The sequence below is a fragment of the Oxyura jamaicensis genome, chromosome 13 (assembly GCF_011077185.1).
Source record: "Oxyura jamaicensis isolate SHBP4307 breed ruddy duck chromosome 13, BPBGC_Ojam_1.0, whole genome shotgun sequence".
Lineage (NCBI taxonomy): Eukaryota > Metazoa > Chordata > Aves > Anseriformes > Anatidae > Oxyura > Oxyura jamaicensis.
In genome coordinates this window covers 15,197,107-15,217,330 of record NC_048905.1, presented here as the reverse complement: position 1 = coordinate 15,217,330, position 20,224 = coordinate 15,197,107, and the positions used below count along the sequence as shown (strand labels likewise).

The 20,224-nt window shown below is 37.6% G+C and overlaps 1 protein-coding gene across 2 annotated transcripts in view; it reads left to right on the top strand.

The window, feature by feature from the left end:
- The window catches only part of SPOCK1 (SPARC (osteonectin), cwcv and kazal like domains proteoglycan 1), a 281,971-nt gene that overhangs the window by 168,958 nt on the left and 92,789 nt on the right, over positions 1-20,224 (top strand). For both annotated transcript variants that reach the window (XM_035338420.1, XM_035338419.1), the window contains one exon: positions 19,990-20,122. In XM_035338420.1, coding sequence (XP_035194311.1) covers positions 19,990-20,122 — 133 coding nt within the window. The remainder of the gene's footprint in view (positions 1-19,989; positions 20,123-20,224) is intronic.

Sequence of the window (20,224 nt, the reverse complement as noted above, 5' to 3'; positions counted from 1 at the left end):
GCTCATAAAAAACAACAGATTGCATTAGTTGTTTTTTTCAACAAATATATTGTACTGGGGAAAAAGCCAAAATTTAGCCTTATTATTCCAAGGGTACCTCTGACAGAATCTCGGAGAATTAATTTAATCCTGTATGATTGCAAGTTCTAGACATGAACAGAATGGAGTAAACATGTTTTTTTGTTTGTTTGTTTGTTTTGTTTGTTTTTTCTTTTGTCATTTTTAAACTCTAGTGCATTAATTTGTAAAGACTATTATTCTTTCTAAGGTCTAATATCTAATCACTCATGGTACATTGCACAGTTTAAGTGTAGCTCATGGTGTTTGTCCAGAAAAATAAATGAGAATCTGGGAAAATCAAAGACTGGGGCCTTTGAGGTCAAAGCAAAGGACATCACATAATGTGACATGCAAGTGGTGTACAAGTGATGTGTGCAAGTCTTTAGTGAAAACTTGAAAGCTTATTAAAATATTTCACCTCTGCACTGCCTGACAACAAAGATAGGTTTATGTCTTGGTTTATGCAGCAGACAACTAACAGACACATAGAAATTGGGAATGTTTGTTTTTCTCATGGAGGCCTTTTAATAAGCCAGAGAGCACGTGGTATGATGTACCATCAGTCTACAAGTGCTCAGGGGAATCACTGAATATTAAGAGAGAACAGCACAGGAGTGTGGCACTAACCTTTATTCCCTCTAACAGTTATTTTTAAATTTTTGATTATGAAAATCATGATTTAAGCATCAACTCCCAGAGGTCAACAGCTTTTCCTCCTAGACAGTCTCCATCTTTAACAGCCCGGGATTCAGTCCAAGGATGCTTAAATATTGGCAGAGTGTTTGCTAGTTTTAAAAGCAGATATTACTCTACTGAACAGGATAATCTGTAAACTGTAGGTCTCATTCTCCAAGTGGTCCATTTCTCAGTTTCAGCTGTGCCTAAGGTAAATTGCTTTTAACTAAAGAGACCATAGGGAGAGTCTGCGGAGGGACTGGCTTTCATCAGTCAGGATGATATGAGCTAGTTCTGTTCTGAATCGTGAGACTGACTTACTTGCTGCCAACGGTTTCTGTACAAAACTCCTTCAGGTGACTGTGTTCTGGAGGAAGCTGTCTGTGATCTCTCCCCTTAACAGACAAGACTTCGTGTACCTTTTCGGCTGTATTCTGACTTTCCTCAGCTCTCGATAAGCTGTTGAGTTTGGTGCATTTCAAAACTCAGAAGTAAAAGTAAAACCCCTGCATATAAGCCAACATTTTGAAAAAATGGCTAGATATAGAGAGATCCACTTTCCTTGACTTTAAGTATTGCATTCATCTTTGAAGCCAAATTCAAATGTGTCTCCTGACTCAAAACAAAAAGTGCAGAAGAGGCAAAGCATTTTCCATGTTTTGCCTCATACATTTTGGCATTTCCATGCATTTTCAGACTTTCACAGAAAATTGCAGGCATGCTAAAGTATGTTCAGGCAGCGTACAGATATCTCCCATGGAAATTGCTCAACACCTGACAAGGGGATTGTCACCAATAGCCTAGATGTGAAACCATCTGCATCACGAGGCCAATTAGCCACTCTGTACTTCTCTCCCCAGAATGGGTAACTCATTGCTAGTCATGCTTCATCAGCTTTAGAGCTCATTAGAGTAGTGCAAGGTGACTGTCTCCTATTGGACATGAGAAATTTTTGAAATATATGGTAGTGCACAGCTCTTTTATAATGGATTTTAGAGAGTGTAGTACTCATCTTTTCTGCTTTGGTGATAGCACTCATTCCTGCAATCAACGGGGGATTTACTGTATTTTATTCAGTCACCAAGCACCTGGCTGCTGAGGTAAATGTCTTACTGCTAAGGTCATTGTCTTTGACTCTGCGGCTCCTATCATGCTGTTCTCTACTTTACTGTGAGGATGATGCAAGCATAAAGGAAATGCAATGGTTATTGAGACATTCTCCTGCTGCATTGCTTTTAGACCAATATCAGAGCAATCGCTAGAAAACACACCAATACCTCTAGATACCTCTGCTGTCATCAGAAAGTTATTATGTTGAAGAGAAAAAGAAAATAACCAATTATCTTCTGCACTTTATTTAACATTGGTAAATATTTTAGTTTGTGCATTCAAAGGCAATATTTTTGAATGGGTTGAATATCCCTTTATAATATTCCTCCTCATAACAGTCCCTTTTAGCAGTGTATAAGGATGGACCAGAAGTGACTTCTTGGTTCATTAAGTCCCCCTGCAGCAGTATCATACAAACCTTTTCATTAGTCTACCAATTTCTTTCTTAAAGTGTATTGCCCCCTCTACTCCAGCTGGATGAATCCTTAGCATCTCAACCCTTCTGGTTAGAAACCTGCTAATTTTTAGCCTAAACTTATTCAAAGTGAACTAAAAAATATTTTATTTTATTTTAATTTAATTTATTTTAATTTAATTTAATTTCTTTTTTTGTGTGGTCCTGTGCTGAACCAGGAGTTGGACCCGATGATCTTTGTGGGTCCCTTCCAACTTGGATATTCTATGAAAGGCTTCAGAAAATCTCAAGCTTTAACTGAGTTTTTCTAAAGGTTCAATCTGAACTATCTGTGAGATATCCGGAGGAAGGCTGAGTTAAAAGTTCAATCACCTCCTCCATGGCATTTGTCTATTCCTGACTCAGATTGTCAGCTATTGACAGAATATAAGGGACATTGGCGTTTTGTTTGGAAAGCTCCTTGCACAGTCTAAAGTGAGTAAGAAATGAAAACAGTAATTGGTATAAATGCCATCTGTTTGGTAAATGTCAAGAGATTTGCCAACAAATGAATAATGAACAAATGACTAAAGATTGATGGGGCTCACTGCATGTGTATCCTGGCCCTGTAAAAAAAATATGTTAGGCTTGCATATGGAGTAGCTAGGCAGTTCTTGGATTTTCAATACTTGTTCAAACAACTATAACATATCATCACTATCACTATTATGAAAAATCAAACAGGTAGAAATATTCAGATGTGGGACCCAAGAGGACAGTTGTACAGAATCTCCACATACCTGTCATTGGTACCACAGCTGACCATTAGCCTTGTCGGTCTGGATGTGTTATTGCCTTGAGCTGTTGGCTGACTTTCTCTATGACTACATCAATCCTCATGGGACCTGGAATCTGCAGTCCTTCTGGGGCATACCATAGCACAGTAGGTTAAGGTTACCATACCCCAGTAGCTTATATTTCCTGACTCAAGCTCTCTGTATTTTCTATATGCTAAAAATCTTAACCAAAGAAATCCTGAAAACAAATCTGTAATACTTAATAGATGCTTGTAGCTTTTCTGTCCCTGACCCTTTTTAAGTGTCCCTGTCTTAAATCTGTTGAGTTATCCAGTCAATCAGAAATGATTATTTAATGTTTACAAATGACCTCCAATGCTTTCAAAATTATTCCCTATTTATACAATAACCTATTCACTGGAGATTGTAAATTTATTGCTGTTTTTTTGTTTGTTTGTTTTTTTGTTTGTTTTGTTTTCTGTAGAAGCCCCAGGACATGAATGTGTTCAGTGGAAAAGTCTTTTTAGTGCTAATAAAAGGCATGTTTTTGTAAGATTGGGACTGATGTTTAGAGCAAAGGAGTTTTATTAAAGCCTTTCTTCAATTTCCAACATCCCATTATACTGGAAAAAGTATTAAATGTGCAGCATTTTAAAATCTGCCTTTTGATAAATGGCATTATATATTCCAATTGCAGTGAATATTACAAACAATACATTTTGCATGAAATTTGCAAATTAGACCTTCAAAAATACTGCATTTCATTCGATGCTGGTCAGTTTGTTGCTTTTTACAATCGTGTGTCTTCAAGATGATGGAGACTCAACATATATAACTTCTAAACTTACCAATCTTTTAAAGCACCGATCTCTATTGTTCATAAAACTGTTCTATATTTTACCATTACACTTCTGAGATTTTCCAGTTATTATTTCTAGAGCTTTTCAATAACAGTGAAAGGAATTGATAGCAATAGGCTAAACTTCTAATGAGTTGGGCCAGACTCTTCTTTCATACCTCTTACAGTGCCCCGCTGATGCCTTTCCACATTGTCTACATGGCTCTATCAGGATAGAAACCAACCCATCTAAAGGTGGATGTGGTTTTCTGCAGAGTTCTGCTGAATCCACATCTTGTTCAACATCATTCATCATTTCAGGCACAAGAATCTCACCAGGAAAAATGATGAAACCATACCCAAGATCGCCCTGGGGAATTCATCCACAAGTATCTTGTTTTCATTGTTGCGTGAAAGGTTGCTAAAAACTACTACTAAGACCCTTTCCACACAGGTTTCCCAGTTTCAAACGAGATTATCAGTTAAGGCACGAATGACAGTTAATATGAGAAGTAGTAGAGAAAAGGTAGTCTTATGTGTTTTATCCCTTTCAAAGCCAGTTCAGTCTAATGGCTTACTTACAACAGAAACAGCATATGAAAACAAAAAAATAAACATTGAAATGGAGCTTCTTGCATCAATCTTTTTCTTATTTCATACAAGTTAGGTTATCAAAATTAACTTCTAGTCTATTACATCCTGCTTCTTTAATATTTCAATTTCTATCACTCTCCTTTCATTAAAAAGCTTATGATTGCCTGCTTAGAGCTCTGCCAGAACTCATCACGAGCTCAACCTACAGATTTTCAATTTAGTCATTTTATATCAGATTAATTCAACCAATGAACCACAACTGACATTATTTACAGACATGAGCCACAAAGTCTGTTTAAAGATCTGTACATCAGAGTACTAATGATGGCTAGAAATCAATCCAAAATGTTTTGCTTCTTTAAATATATCTATTCAGGTGTCACTGTTCCACTTATAAATTAACCATCGAAAGGCAATACTATGCCATTGACTTAGACAATAAGACTAATACCTCAGCACACTTTAAAAATATATATTGTTTATACCTCTAGATTTAAACTAGCCTTATAATATATAGCAATTTCATTTCCATGAGCATCTTAAATATCTTAAAAAGTGGGGAGGAGAAAAACTTGATATTTCTGTGTAATATTTTACAGTTCGTAGCATTCAGCCATTTATTCAAGAGAGTCAAGGAAGGAAACGCTATGCCAATATGCCTTGTAATTACGAGTTCGTATCACCAATACAAAATTCTGGTGTAACCTCTAAGAATTTAAAAAGGGTTTTAAACATCAAAAGCTAACACAGAAAAGAAAGTTCTCTTCCATGGTTTCAGCTCTTCCTCTCATTCTTTCTCCTGGAATCTGCTGTGAAAGTCAGTGCTAAATTCTCAGTGCTAGTAGTCAAAAGACCACATTTTATTTCATGTCAAGCCCCTTCATGGCTCTTTAAAAACAAGAAGAGTTATTGCTTCAGAATCCTGCAGCCTTCAGGATTTGGCTTGGTGGATTTGATGCTCTCAAGGCTGTGAGCTGGCAGTCCCTGAGACAGCCTTGAACTCCAACATTCACTTTCCTCAGTGGGAAAATACTGATTCATCCGATATTTACAGGACAATAGATTTGGAAGTCTATGGGGTTATTTCATGTGTGGAGGATCTATATTCACCTTTCTCATTTGCAAACTCAGTGGTTTCTTGATAATTACCAAGGACTTTATATTCATTCTAAGCCACCTAGAACATAGAGCTGTCTAAAATAAATAAGTAAATAGGAAGTATATCATGATAGAATCTGTTACATTAATGAAGTGTAATTACCAGGAAACATTTCTACAGATCTCTGCTCTTAAATCTTTGTGGAAGAGCAGGGGCAGGAAGATTAACAAGTTTGCAAATTAGTTAAGTGAGCATTATAAAGCCTCCATTTTGCTGTCAGTTATTGGATTTATGTTCTCTACTTTAACGATGAAATTGTAAAAGATTTATTGTGAGCAAATACAAAATGTTCGTTGGTTGCAATTTAAAAAGTCAAAATTTCTAGCAGGTTCCAGGCATTTATTTTCTACTTTAATTAGTATATGAGGAGGAAAAAAAAATGATAACTAGTACTGCAGTCAGTCTGCAACTGCCAGCTTTGTGAAAACAAATATTAAAATTAGGTACAGTACTTAAAACTTTATATTTTTTAATGAATGCAGTGCATCATGAGGTGGACAGGCTCCTTTCATTCCTGGATTAGCTCCTACCTTTGTAGAATTATCTGTACAGTCTTTGTAGTCTCAGTTCGCACAGCTGAGCTTCCTGCTGATTTTTTTTTCATGTTGGCACATTTTGAGGAAGTAGAAACAGAAATGGGCTTAAAATGAAAACAACTTCTCAGCTGTAAGTATTGAGTAGATATGTTCTAGAGTTTTCTGACAAAATGTTTTTCCTGGCAATTCAACAACATATCTCCTAGGAATGTACAAAATAGTTCTTGACAAAAAGTGTCTCAGTTCAGAATAGGTTGGTAAAGAGACCTCTAATGTAGTGTGTAAGGAAGAGAGATTCAAGCCGTCTGACTCAAGTAGACCAGTCTCCTGGCTCTTCTGATAAGTATTTATTGGCTTTTGTTTTATGGCTTTCCCTCAAGGTCTATTTCATTCCTTTCTTTCTGTATTAATTAGAGTAGGGATTTGGTCTCATCAGCCTAGGTGAGTGCCCTAGTTGCTGGCTTGTCAAATTGGTATCTGTCCATGTCTGACCCAATGAATATTTCATTAATTATGCAAAATTCACTGAGTGGCCTGATGGTAATGACATTCAGCTGAGACCCAAACTGTACTAAGTCTGTACTACTGTTAATGGAAAGGTAAATAGAATCCACTCCCATGACTTTCCAGCACACAACCTTTGAGGTGTCAGTAAAGCCAGACTGATTTAACCACCACCTCCTGTCTTGAAGGCATGACAAATTCATTTTATGTTAAGGTTGTGAACAGAATCTATATCATAAAGTTACCTACAAATGATTTGAGTATTCAATTATCTTTTGTAACTAGAGAAATAAGACTTAATTTTGTTTTCTTTCAGTCTTATCTCAAGTGAGAGTATGGCTTTGCTACTCGAAAAGCATCTGGAGACAGTTTCACTCCTGTTTTCATTATGTAGAAATGATCTAGCATTGCTTCTTTCATGTTTTATTTCTACAATGTTAGAGATGAAACGTATTATTATTTCTGAAAAATGAAATCCTTTGGCTGATTTCTGTCAAATGCCAACTATTAAAAATAAATTCCATCTTTTTTTTCCATTTTCTCATATAGTATTTTTCATAAGTCTTTGTGTCATCCAAACTCAAACTATATAAAGTTACTTACTACAGTAAGAATTAATAGGGTTTGCCCATGCTAGTTTTGTTACTGTGACTCTGTTACAGCTGTATTTTGATATCTAGAAGAAAAAAAAAAAAAAAAAAAAAAAAAAAAATAAATTTAAAATATATGAGGACTGACAGTTGGGTGTTTTGCTTTGCTGATTTATCTAGCTTCTAGGTTTGATTACTATTCAGACCACTTTCTTTTATGAAAAATAAATAAATAAATAAATAAATAAATAAATAAATAAATAAATAATAAAAAAAACATTCTAATTAGTTATTTGTTATCATCAGTGATCATCAACTGTGGAAGTTTAATTAACCTTAGTAATAAAGCATAATGTAAGGGTTTTGTTCATTTGTTTAAAGAGTTAAGAATTCGAGAGTGTAGGTTTCATTAAAAAGACTTTAAAATAAGAATAAGGGAACAAACCTGCTCCTCTAGGCTAGCATCCAGTCTCTGGCCTTGCTCAGAAGATGACTCAACAGACAGAAATACAGGAAACTTTGTATGTCCTCTGCTTGTTCTTTCCTCTTCTTTATAAATTCTTTCTTTGTACCTTATTGGCATTTAAATTGATGGTCCGCGTTGAACAGAAAGGACATTTTGTAGTTTCGTTGTATAAATTAGTCTGTCCATTCTTCATTGCTGTACATTGTAATGCTGTGTGCCATTATTCTGGTCAGTCATCTGGCTTTAAATCTCTTTCAAGTCCTTTGACATATTTTTCTAGTTTTAGCTAATCCAGTTTACCTGAAACCCAAGAGTGCCAAATTGAATTACACTGTGGTCGTTCCTACTTAGCACCTCATCCATAGTTAATTTCTTGAGCGCCTATGTTTTATCTGTGTATAAATTTTTCATTTGCAACAATATTTTAGCTTAGCAAAGGAAGAGCTCAGTAGTCTGAGGGGGTTTTTAATTAATTCCTTTGTTAATTCAGGAATTTTCACTCCATTTTGTACCAGCTGCCTGTATAAATTATGTTCATAGTCCTTTCAGAAACTCATATTCCAGTTTTTGAAGACACCCAGTGAGAGCTATTCATTTCATAATGAGTTTCACCCAACCCTTGACAGCACATCATATGTTGAGTGCTGAAATGTAAACCCTGCCCTCTTCACAGTCGAGACAAGTATAGGTCTGTCACTGACACCTTAGGATCATGACCGTGATGAAATCAATTTTCTGTAGACTGTTGGTCAAAAGCTGAAGTTTTGATGTTCCTGATACTCAGCGGTTTAACTGCTCCAGTCCATCTTTTTGTAGGGCTCTCTGCTAAATTGTAAAAGCAAGGTCAATTGGAGATCATTGGAGAGTGAAACCAAAATATAGGTATCAAAATGGCACCTCTCTGGTCCATGATAGGACCTGAGGGAACGGCGTGAAGCTGTGTCAGGGTATACTTGTGGATGCCTTCTAACTTGGGATAATCTATGTTTCTAACATATGGAGCAACCTTGCAGCTGCTGTGCCACAACCCTCCGAGTAAAATTTAACCAGCCTTGAGCTTTCTTTATATGAAGGAAATAGAGTCATGCAGAAGGTAGCTTAGGGCATGTAATTTATTTTCCACCACTGGGAAGAAATAAATTTGTATTCTATACTTTACATTTGCAAATATCTCTTTCCCACACTAATACTATTTCTTACCAGTGACCCACAGCTCTGATAGGTCTAAAGGTAAAAGTACGTGTTGTATCCTGAGAAGTATACAGGCTGAAAATAATAGAAGAATTGATTATAAACAAGAAAAATATGAGAGCTGTTCTTCAGGAGATCTGGAAGGATTTTAAGAAAAAAATAAATAAAATTTAGGACATAGGTAAATTCTTGATAAAATATTTTCTTCTTGGACGTATTGGAAAGCGGAGGGATGATATGCTATAGCTTACATCTGGGAAAGGAGGGAAACGGTTAAAGAATATATCCCAGATGATAAGTGTGTTGATAGGCAAACAGTGACTAAAAATAGAGAAGCTGATGTGAGAAGAAAAATTCATCCTTGGTTTTGACAGAGTGAGATTCTGATGTGGACAACAAACTCCTGAGAAGAAATGACAATAATAAACCAGAGATTATGCCTACAAAGTTTCTCAGATTTCCAGGATGCACTTGTAGAAAGGTAAGAAAACTAGACTATTTGAGGTAAAGCATCAAAATGAAACTGAGAGACAATCTAGAGAGAACATAATACTTAATATGATACTCCCTAGAAGAGATGGAAAGAACTGTTAAGAGTAAGTGAAGAAATAACTGCTTCTCCAAGGGACCTCATTTCTGAGGTTGAGTAAGGCAGAAGAAAGTTTCAGAAGTAGGAGGGGAAAAGGAGAAGATTAGGTGGGAGGAGGTCAGAGCAGAGCTGTTAGGTTGAAAGACTGGAATGAAAATGGTTAAATAAAAGAATGAGGAGGAAAAGGCACTGCAATTTTTGACAATTTTATAAAATTCTCCTTAAACAAGTTGACCAGATCTTGAGAAAATAGGCCTGGAGGAGAAAGGCAGAGATACTAGTCAGGCAGAAGGTAGATGACAGAAGGTAGATTTTGAGAGTAAAAGTGCTCTATGACGAAATTCAATAACATTGGGAAAAAATAATAGGATGAATTTTTACTGAAAAAAAAAAAAAAAAAAAAAAGTGCAGTCCCTCGACTTCCACCAGGGCAGCACAGAAAATGGCAGAAAAAAAGAATAAGAACAGGGTACAGAGAAGCAAAACTTAGTAGGAGAAGGACAGTGGAGAGAAGGAAACTGAAGGAGAAGCTGTTGCGAAAGCTATCTCAGAGCTCACAGAAACAGAGCTCAGTACAGAAGAAAAATGTGCTCAAGAGCTGCCATTTTTTATGAGGAAGGCTGTTAATTCAGGATTAGCCCAAATAAATTAGTAGTGATGAAGAAATTTTGCCCCTTGCTTAGCCTGTCATAAGCTAAGTCACAAAGGTCAAATGGGGACAAAGTCAGAGTGGACAGGACATGGACGTGTATGTGATAAAAATACAGCAAGATAAACAAAGGGACATATATGCTGAAGTGACATTCAAGTGGAAAGGAGTGAGTGACTGAAAGTAAGGTGGCACATCTTCGGCCAACAATAGTATCTGCACTAAACCAATTCCTGTGTAATAAATTAGCAGCACAGTCTCAGTTATGCTGTATCAAATTATATCACTGTTTGAGGCTCGGATGGTAAAATGTGCTTTTGAGAAATCGGCTGTAAAATGCTGAAACTTTCAAGTGTAAATATATGGCTACATTGCAATTTAATGGCAGCCTGAGCCTCCATGGGCAGAGGAACCTGTGTAACTACATATTTGAAGAATCTGGGAAGAATGGGTGGTTTATAATGCATGGTTGCTAGGCTTCATGATTCAAGGTCACAGCAAAGTGAAATTTTAATAACTCAGTGGAAGTAACTCGTGAAATGTATACTTCACAGTTTCTGTGAGTATGTCGATTGCATTCATCTTCAAATTTTACCTAAAGGTGTGTTTCAGCACATGTTGTCTCTAGACTGGATCATGTGCATTCAGTTAGTATCATAAATTACTGTGATTATGTAAATTCTGTCTATTGGTTTGGGACTTTCCTGAAGCTCTAGTCACCTTTCATTAAGACACGGTATGATGTAAGATGGGTAATGCTCTTGATGGCCTCGTTTGAGAAGCTAGGAATGGTAAAGATATTATGAGCTCAAGCATCAAATAACCAGACAGACAGCACTGAATTTGTTGAGAAATTCAGCAGAATGTTTAGACATTCATAGTACTGGGCTCTGTAAATCAGCAATGCTGAATAAGCAACAGGAGCATTAGTCTATTTAGATGCTAAGGATGGGATTTTAAAATTACCCAGCTCCTTATAATATTAATATCTGGTTTAGTTAGCATGCATTTCACTAACATTCATTTTATTCTGACATAGGAAACTGCATTCTGATTATTTTTCCAAACCAACCTTGAATAGTGGATTTTGACTACACTCTGGAGGTGGCTCTGGGATTGTTTTTTGTGTTATTTGTTGTTGTTGTTTTTTTTTTTTTCCTGATTGACTGTAGTTTGGCAATCCAATTCTATTCAGAAACCATATATGAATTCTTAGGTAATGTATGCTAATTGTAAAAATCCTCAACAGTTTAATCTGCTGTAGGCTTCTTGAGAGTTTAATAAGCCTCTCTCATAATAAAATGTGTCAGAAGGGGCAAATATTTTGCTAGCACAGCTTGTAACTGATTGTTTGTACAATGGTAGCAAGTATTCACACAACAGAAGTGCGGTGCAGTCATTTTTAAAAAGAAACATTTGGTTTAGTGCCTTAAGGGCAAAAATTATTACTATATTTGTAAAATGCATTTACTTTCTCATCCCTACCAGCAACATGTCAATTTTTGTGAGGATTGCATGTTATTTGCCTTAGGAAAAGCAAAATCAACATAATGAAGCAGAACACAGCTGAGCTGTCTAAAGATGCTTGGATCGGAGTGGGGGGGGGGGGAATGTTGTTGATTTTTCCCCTGTAGTTGCAAAGTGACAATAAGATTTCTGAACCTTTTTGCTTCATAGGTAGATAGATAAAAGAGAAAGAAGCTCAGACTCTGGGCAGTAGGGCTCTTGGAAACGTAGAAGTAATGCATTGCATGTGACTGGAGTAGTGCCAATGCTAGAATAAATAAGGCCAAGTTATAAACCACAGTGAAGGACACAGCTGATAAAGATCCTGGTGTGGGTCTGCCACCTATTTCAGCTCACTCATTTGTCCCAAAGTTTCATTCTGCCAGCTAGCAGAATATCTGCAGAGAAATGAGACGTTGGGGGGTTGACGATGTTAAACCTGACAGGCGCCTGCACTTGGCCAAGAAGGAGGCCTGTTTTAAAGCTTGGAGGTCTGCAGCTTCTGGGAGACTCCAGCATCATGCTAGAACTTTCTGATGTTATTAAATGCTGCCAATAAACCTGCCATGATTTTTTAGCCTTGCTAAAGTAACTTGCACCTTCCTGTTTGCACAGCTAGTCAGCCACAGAGGGTTTAACATTTTAACTAGGAATATGAGCTGTGGGAGGGAATGGTGGGAAATGACTGCTCTTCCAGATACGGTGAAAACAATTTTGAAGGTGTCTAATTGCATGAAACAGGGCATAGTGAGCATTGGCTTTCCTTCCCAACCAAATGTGACAGCTAAGATTAATCTCACATGCTATCAGCAATTCGGCTTCCTCAGAAATCTTGGCAAGCTCCGGCAGCAGAAGGAGGCAGACTTGATCAATACAATATTTTAATATCAAAATAATCAGATCCTGGGCTGAGAAAAGGTACTGCATGCTCTTCAAAAGTGTTCTTTTCTGGTAGAAGTGAAGAAAACCCACAAGGACTGTCATACAAAGAAGGAAAGAAAGTCAATGCCAGCAAAAAGTACTAAACTTGCTGCATGCTTCACCATTACACACTGTGTTAAATTCCATCACCTCACCCAACATGCAAAAGCCAGCGTTCAGAAGTGGCTGATGAAGATCGTTACAAACTGAGGAGTGGTAGAGAAGATTTCAGCTTTAATTATGAACTTCCTGCTATCTCCCCTCCTCCTCCGAAATTCAAGGCACTTCATTTTATTTTTACATACTTTGGTGTCTCAGATTCCTTTTTATGTTAGTATAAAAATAACAATGAAAAGGAAAGTAATTCTCTTATGAAAATTCATGAGAATAGGCAGTTTAGAAGCTCTTTTATTTATTCCAGAGAGCATAATGACTTTAAAAAATACTGTGGTTGTTTTGTACGTTCGTGTGGATATTTTGTTTTGGTCCTTTTCCTTTGTGTGCCTTGCCAGTTTTCTTATCTGTGCAGCTGTAGAACATGGGTATTAGGTATAAAAGTTGCAAATCATTAAAAATTTAAATTCAAAAATAAATTGTCTGCAAGCACACCAATCTGTTAGCCAAGAATGAAGGGGACCTTTTAATCACCATTTTTATGTATTAAAGTGCTCAAAGGCAGAAACCCACATGTTTCTCTAATGACCTTAATAAATACTTAATCTCGTAATTTTTAGTCCAGGAACAATTAAGGCCAGGTACAAACATCTCAGAAGGATGCTTGCACCGAGAGATCCTGATACTCCTGATACTGCACAGAACCAGTTGCTTGGCCCTTAAACAACATCCATATTGACATGCCACGTTAAAGCTGTTTAGACACAGACCTTGTGGCTGTTTGAAGGGTCCTGCTTGAGCAGACGTATACAGGGGGGTTCTCTCAGATTTGCTGACAGTGTTGCTGGATCTCAGAAATTGCATACTCAGGTGCGTCCAATCCGTCAGCCTAACAGGCCGCAGTTTTTCTGGCCCTCTAGGTCCTCTAAATCTATGCGTACCTTTCCAAATTCTCCAGTGCTTTAACTGCCACAAAATAAATAAATAAATCCTTCATCTTGCAATGACCAATAACCTTAAGTACCATGGGCTGCAAGACCCTTTGCTCTCTCTCAAGAGTTGGTTGCTTACTGGTCCCAGAAGGGCTTTTTCACTGCAAAATATATTGGGATTTTTTCTTGCAAAATACATGACTGTACCAAAACTTTAATCCTCCCTATAACTGGCTGACCTGTTCTTCCCAGAACATTGTTTCCCCTGTGCTTATTTTTGTACTTCCTTCTTACTCTTGACAAGTAGGGGCTTGACTCTTCCTTGACTGCCAAGGCAGCCCCACATGTTATAGTTCTTTACATGTGAAGGTGTAAGTTCCAGGTAGAAAAATGACTCTTTTCATATGTCTATTCTTGTTTTACAGTGTTTGTATTAAATAAGGAGATTGTGTCTAATTCAAAAGCTTAGTATCATTTTTGGGTTGTTGTTTGTGGTTTGGTTTTGTGTTTGTTTTTGTGTTTTTTTTTTCAAGGTAAAGTGTGTAGCCTTTATTATTCACCTTTCTTGAATACAAGGGGAATTTGTTAGTTGTTCAAGGTATATACATATGTTGTAAAAAATATAAAAGGTTTTAGAAATTAAGCCAAACTCTTAGCTCCTATAAACAGAACACAGAAGTGATACAAAGAGAGAGGAAAACATTGCCATTTGTACTGGCAAATTTCAGTTCTGTCATTCTCTTCCTCGAGAACAAGAAAAACAGCTTATGCAAAGGAAAGATAGAAACAGCCAGGCACTGCTGGGTTTATCTTTGGTGTGATAAGCTTCCTTCAGGGAGACAAGAACAAACTGTGCGCAAGGCATAGGGAAGGTACAGGCAGTACATTTTAAACTCTTTCAACAGTGAATTGTTCCAGCTTCAGGAAGCCATTTAAGTTTGCTCTGTCAGAGTTTCTTCCAGCTTCTCAGAAAGCACAACTACTTGGTGCCTGTGCACTGAAATTTTAATTTTATTACAATAGAGCTTGATTGATATGCAGCTGTATGCAATGCATTTTGATTTGAGATAAGTGGAAAGGAAGAATGATGGATGAAGTTAATCTTAATCTCGAGGACTGTCTCCATGCAGGCTGTAGGTGCAAATCAATATCCATAACTCCAAGTTACCTAAAGACAGAGTTATATGGAGAATCCTGGCTGTAGCTGGGCCCATACATGGATGCCCAGCTCCAACCCACCTTCATACTCTTAATGTTGTAAATTTTTTTAAAATGTAAATTTTGTAAATAAGTTTCCATTTTAAACTTTGTATGAAAAATACCAAAAGTGAACTACTACTACAAATATGCTATGCCTTCTGGATGAGAAGCCTGAATTCAAGTGCATTTTATTTCTTTATAAATATTAAAGTTCATTGACAGCTGGAATTGAATTTGCACTTGGAAGATCAAATGTAATTACATAAAAGCACAGGCTTGGTCTTGCTTATATAATCTGTTGATATTTTGGCTGTCCTTAGCTGGCAGTTATATGACACATTAATTGAAGCAAAAAAAGAAGAAAAAAAAAAAAAAAAAAAAAAAAAGTGATACAGTTCACCATCTTAGATGAAATTATAATTTTTCAATTTTTTTTTTCAATTATACTCATTAGCTTATATAGGAAAATTGTACAGCTTATTAAAACATAATATGCCCATGTTTTCTGATAAGTTATTGTCTCAGAAACTGGTATTCTAAATTTAGACATTCTGTATCGAATTCACAGGGCCCCATTTTTAAATTCATGTCTTTATACATTGCCTGGTGCTGTATTCACCACAGCTTCACCTAGAGACTCCCTCAGCTGGAGAAATGAGATAAAACTCAGGACAGTCTGATTCTGTGATTGTAGTCCTTGGCCTTACCATGGGTTGTTGCTGTGTATGTACTGTTCTGTGCCATCCTGGAGAGATTTGTTACAGGCAAAAGTGCAGACAACCATAATCCATAATTGGATTTTTTTTTTTTTTTAAATTATGACTCTGACTTAAATGTTTTGTTTGAACCATTTAATTTGATAAACTTTTGCTGAATCTAAGGCAGAGTTCAAACCCCTCTGGCTGACTGTCCCAGTGCCAGGAGCTGGTGCCACCAGCCAGGAGCAAACCCCAGTTGCCAGCCAGGTGGGAAGAGGCTCCAGCATTAGCATCCCCCAGGGCAGCCAGCTGGGGAAGGGCTGCCAGGTGCACAAATCAGCTCTAATTGGGGTTTAGAGTCTGGCTCCCTGGGGCACACCTGGAAGCAGTAAAATCTTGGGTAGAGCCAAGTCTCTTAGAGCTGAGCTTTTCTGTAGCCAGAGCTCTTTACTTGGAAGACCCAGGCTGGAGTGTGGTTTTTGTGGCTTTGGATGTGCAGCATGGCTATTCAGAGCTACTGTGAACAGTGTCGGGATGATGATGACGTCTGGAAACTCAGCTGCATTTTTCATGTTCCTGTGCAAGCAAAACAGATGTACTTTCCCTGTATTTTCTCGGTATGTGGTAAGTATTGGGTCTGCATAATGAGTAATGAAGCCGCATCCATGTGCGTTCCCTGTGTAGAAGTGTGGATGTTTTCAGTCACTAAAATTGTCTATACGTTAAAATGTTAAGAGGCTAAGTTCTGTAAAACTTAACTAACCCTTGAATCCTATATTTTTCAGTGCATTAGTCTGAAAAGTGAAAGCAGGCAATGTCTAAGTCCTCGTGCTTGAGCAAGACATTCACATCTACTTTCTTCTAGACGATTGGAAATACTAGGTTCTGTTGTCCTTATGAATGTGGCAGACACTTACCCCAGTGGGGAGTGCTTAGCTTGTTCTCTCTGCACAGTGGTTGTTTTCCGTTGACTTGTAGTAGATCCTTTTGACTCTGAGCCTTAAAGCAGGATTAAAGTTGGTTAAGTTGTCATGGAGGGGAAAAAAAAAAAGCTTAATTTGTTTTGGCCTGTCTTGCTCCTGACATATTTACTCTAAAACAAGATGATTAGCATAGTAAAACATGTTCCCAGAGTGTGTGAATGTGCCCTTCCATTGAGAAGGGATTTGCAGGCTGTCTGCTTATGGCAGCCAATATTCTTGTCTAGGTTTTAATTTGTTTGTTTGGATGTTTGATATGTTGTTAGGGGTTATAGGCTTGAACAGCTTCCAGAAACCTTATCCTGTCTCGAAATGTCACTCCAGAAAAATACACGCTTACTTCTGGGGGGGGGGAAGTCCTCTCTAATGGGTCGTTACCTGTATTTTTGGCACTGAAGGGGAGGGGGAAGATCTGGGCAGCCAGTTACAACTTTCAGCTATTGCTCTCTTAACCAAGCTGACAAAAATGGTTTTTGACTTGCTTCAAATACAGTGACATTTTGTGCTATTGTTTCTGACAAAACTGTAGCTTGAAAAGAATAAATTTGCTTTTGAAACCCAAATTGCATCTTGCAACCAAAATGGCTGCCAGACTACAAAGCCAGCTAAATCATAAATCCAGAAGTTAAAATCGCTGCAGACTTCTTGTGGTAACCCCCTGCCTTGTTATGCACCTGATGTGAAGTGCTACTTAAATTGCTAACTTGCATTTTCCTATGGAAAGAATAAAATGCTTTGAGACATACTCCACTGTGAATTGTTCTTGTTATTAAATACTCCTCTGAGAGCATAAGTTTCCTTTTAATATCAAAAGATCCTGAAGATGAACCAGCTTAGGGGAAGACAACAGTGTTAATGCTGTTCCCTTCCAGGTGTATAAATGAAACACTTTGAATCGACTCCAGGTGAAACCTTTATAGTTAAGAGACAAGGGGAGGTGCTGCTTTCACTCACATGCCTTGCTGTTGAATTCAGGGCACCTGCAGCATGAGCAGAGCTTAGCATTAAGGCTGTGTTTGTTCTCTTTGCTCTCAGTAACTGGTGGAGAGGGCCACCAGACTTGATGAGCTGCTGAAATGACATGAAATGGGCAAATTGAAATTACTTTTTCTTTATTTTTTTAAGTGAGAATAGGAGAGCAGAAAACTTCATTTGTTCTAGAAAAATCTTACAGCAGAATTTGGCTTCGCAGTACAAACCCTGAAGTGGCCAAAGCAGGAGTAAGGAAATGAAGAGGGGGCTGTAAGCCCATGCAGAAAGGGCCAAGCAGCCATGCCAGGAGCAGGCTTTTCTCTTTAGGATAGTGTGAAATGCCTGAATGTAACTTGGGTCAGAAATGCTGTGTAATATATATTTTAGGCATGTCACTCAAAGCCTCAAGATCCTGTGATTTGTTAGGCATCAGTCTAGCTAAGAACTTGAATCTGCATTTAATTTTGATGAGGTGCCTGTTAGTTCAGTCACTCATCTCCATCCTGAATGCTTTGTGGCTAATGGCTCTGACAGTGGCACTAAATCATACATTTCAAGTTCAGCCTTTCTTTAGCTGTTTTTTTCTATAGCCTCAAACTTTCTTCCTTTGAACAATTTTACATACAGACAAGTTTCTTTTGAGACTGTGGCAGTCTGCTTTGAATTGTGATCCATCCTCCTGCTGCCTCCAAAGGAAGAGCACAGCACCTTTCAAGTCTCCAATCTCCAGCCTCTGCTCGTCAGTATCTGCTACTGCATCTCACCATAGTTTGACTCCCAGTTTGTATGCTTCTAGAAGTGCAGGGCCATTAGTAAAGTGAATGAGCAAATTTTCTTGTCAAGGTGGAAAGAAAAAAAAAAAAAAAACAAAAAAAAAACCTGTAATTGAAACAGTTCCAGAAAATAAGATGATCATTGCATCTTAGTTGGAGGCAAGGGGGCTACAGAGAAGCAAAAGTTACTGCTGGAAAACTTAAAGAAGGGGTTTGTACAGCCCCAGTACCATGGAGAACATGTCTGCAGAGTTGTATCTGGGGCTCAGAGATGAGCAACCTCATGTCTGCAGCATTCAGCATCTGGTTAAAAAAGATGGGAAGCTGCTCCATGGATTAAGAAAACTTCGAGGCAACTGAGGGAATTTAGTCTTTAAAACAGGGCTTCTATTTTCATAGTTTATGATATCATGATTGGATTCCTTCTGTGGACACAAGCTTCTTTATAGTACTAGCCATCACTGTGACAAAGGTTATACTAGAAGAAAACTTCAACTGGGATGAAAGAACAGAATTTCTATTATTTTAGCAGCTGAATGTGTCATTACATCAGTCAGTATTGTGTAGCAAATTGCAAGCTGCAGCGAAATTGCTTTAAAATATATCTGTATATATTTTTCTAGAACTGTGATAAAGTCATTCAGCGGTGCATTGAAGTAAAATTCTAGCTGAATTGTTGTATCATGTCTTTTCTTACTATGGTATAGAAACAGATGGCAGTTATTTTTCTTACGTCTCCAGCAAAGCTGATGTGATGCCCTCCCTTGTAAATGTTTTCAAGTGAAAGACAAGAACACATGACCAAAATGAATCTGCATTGTAACATTGACTTGTGGTTTATAAAGCAAACTTTTAATCAGCTTACAACAGTCTGCTGATGATAATTAGTAAATGCTGTAGCAGCCAAGTAGTTCATTATTATAGGAAAATGAGTCATTAATCAGGATCAATTGCACGTTTTCCAATAAGACTTTAGAGCAGATGTCACTTCATACTTATCTTTAATATAATAATTGAGTAGAGTTGAGTGGTACAAATGCATGTGTAGAACTGGAGATGCTCTATGTCACTCTGGTGTTCCTAGTGGGACTGTGATTGATCTGAGAATAACAGCTATTCTGGAGCTGGCCGATGAAGAATGCTGCAGCACATACAGAGTTCTTTGATTTTTATCTATATCTGTGCGTTTTTATAACCATAATATAAATAGTAATGCTCTTGAAACAACTTCACTTTTAAATTGTTGCTACTTAGGCTTAATCTGAACTCTGCCTGAACAAGAAGTTCTTTTCATAAATACTTTGAAAGAGTTTGTTCCCTGAAAGGGAGAAGGGGGCAGTGCTAGCCACCTGTGAAGCTACCTGACGGTGGGTTACAGCAGGGTGTCTGTAGGCATGGATTTGGTGACTCAGTGAAAACACAACCTGGTTTAACATCGCTTGCATGCCTCAGCAGGAACGTGGTATGGTTTAACAAAATGCTGTAATTACAAGTGAAGTCACTCATAGTTACAAATCAAAATTGCCAAATATTGTTAATCTAACAGTGCGTACCAATTTACGATACCGAGATAGTCTGCTCTAATGTGCCATATTATAGAAGTATCATTAGGAGCTATACTTAACTTTCTTTTTTAAACGAATACTGTGGTGAAAACCAAGCTACGCTTTATTCAGAAAAGTTTTTGTTCTTCTGTTTCACACAAGCAGGTTCAAAAAAACTGGTGCCTCTTATCTTACAGCATTCGACAAAAGAAAGGAAACTTGGCCCAGAAGCACTGGACTGGACCAGCTAACATAGTGAAATGCAAACCTTGCCCCATGATGCATGCCAGCCCTGTCTGTGGCTCTGATGGACATACGTATACTACCAAGGTAAGTTCTGTTTGTGCCTTGCAATCCTTTTAGCAGTGACTGTGCAGGATGTAATATGAAGATCAAATGGCTTTAGTTAATAGGCAGCATTAAATTAGTCTA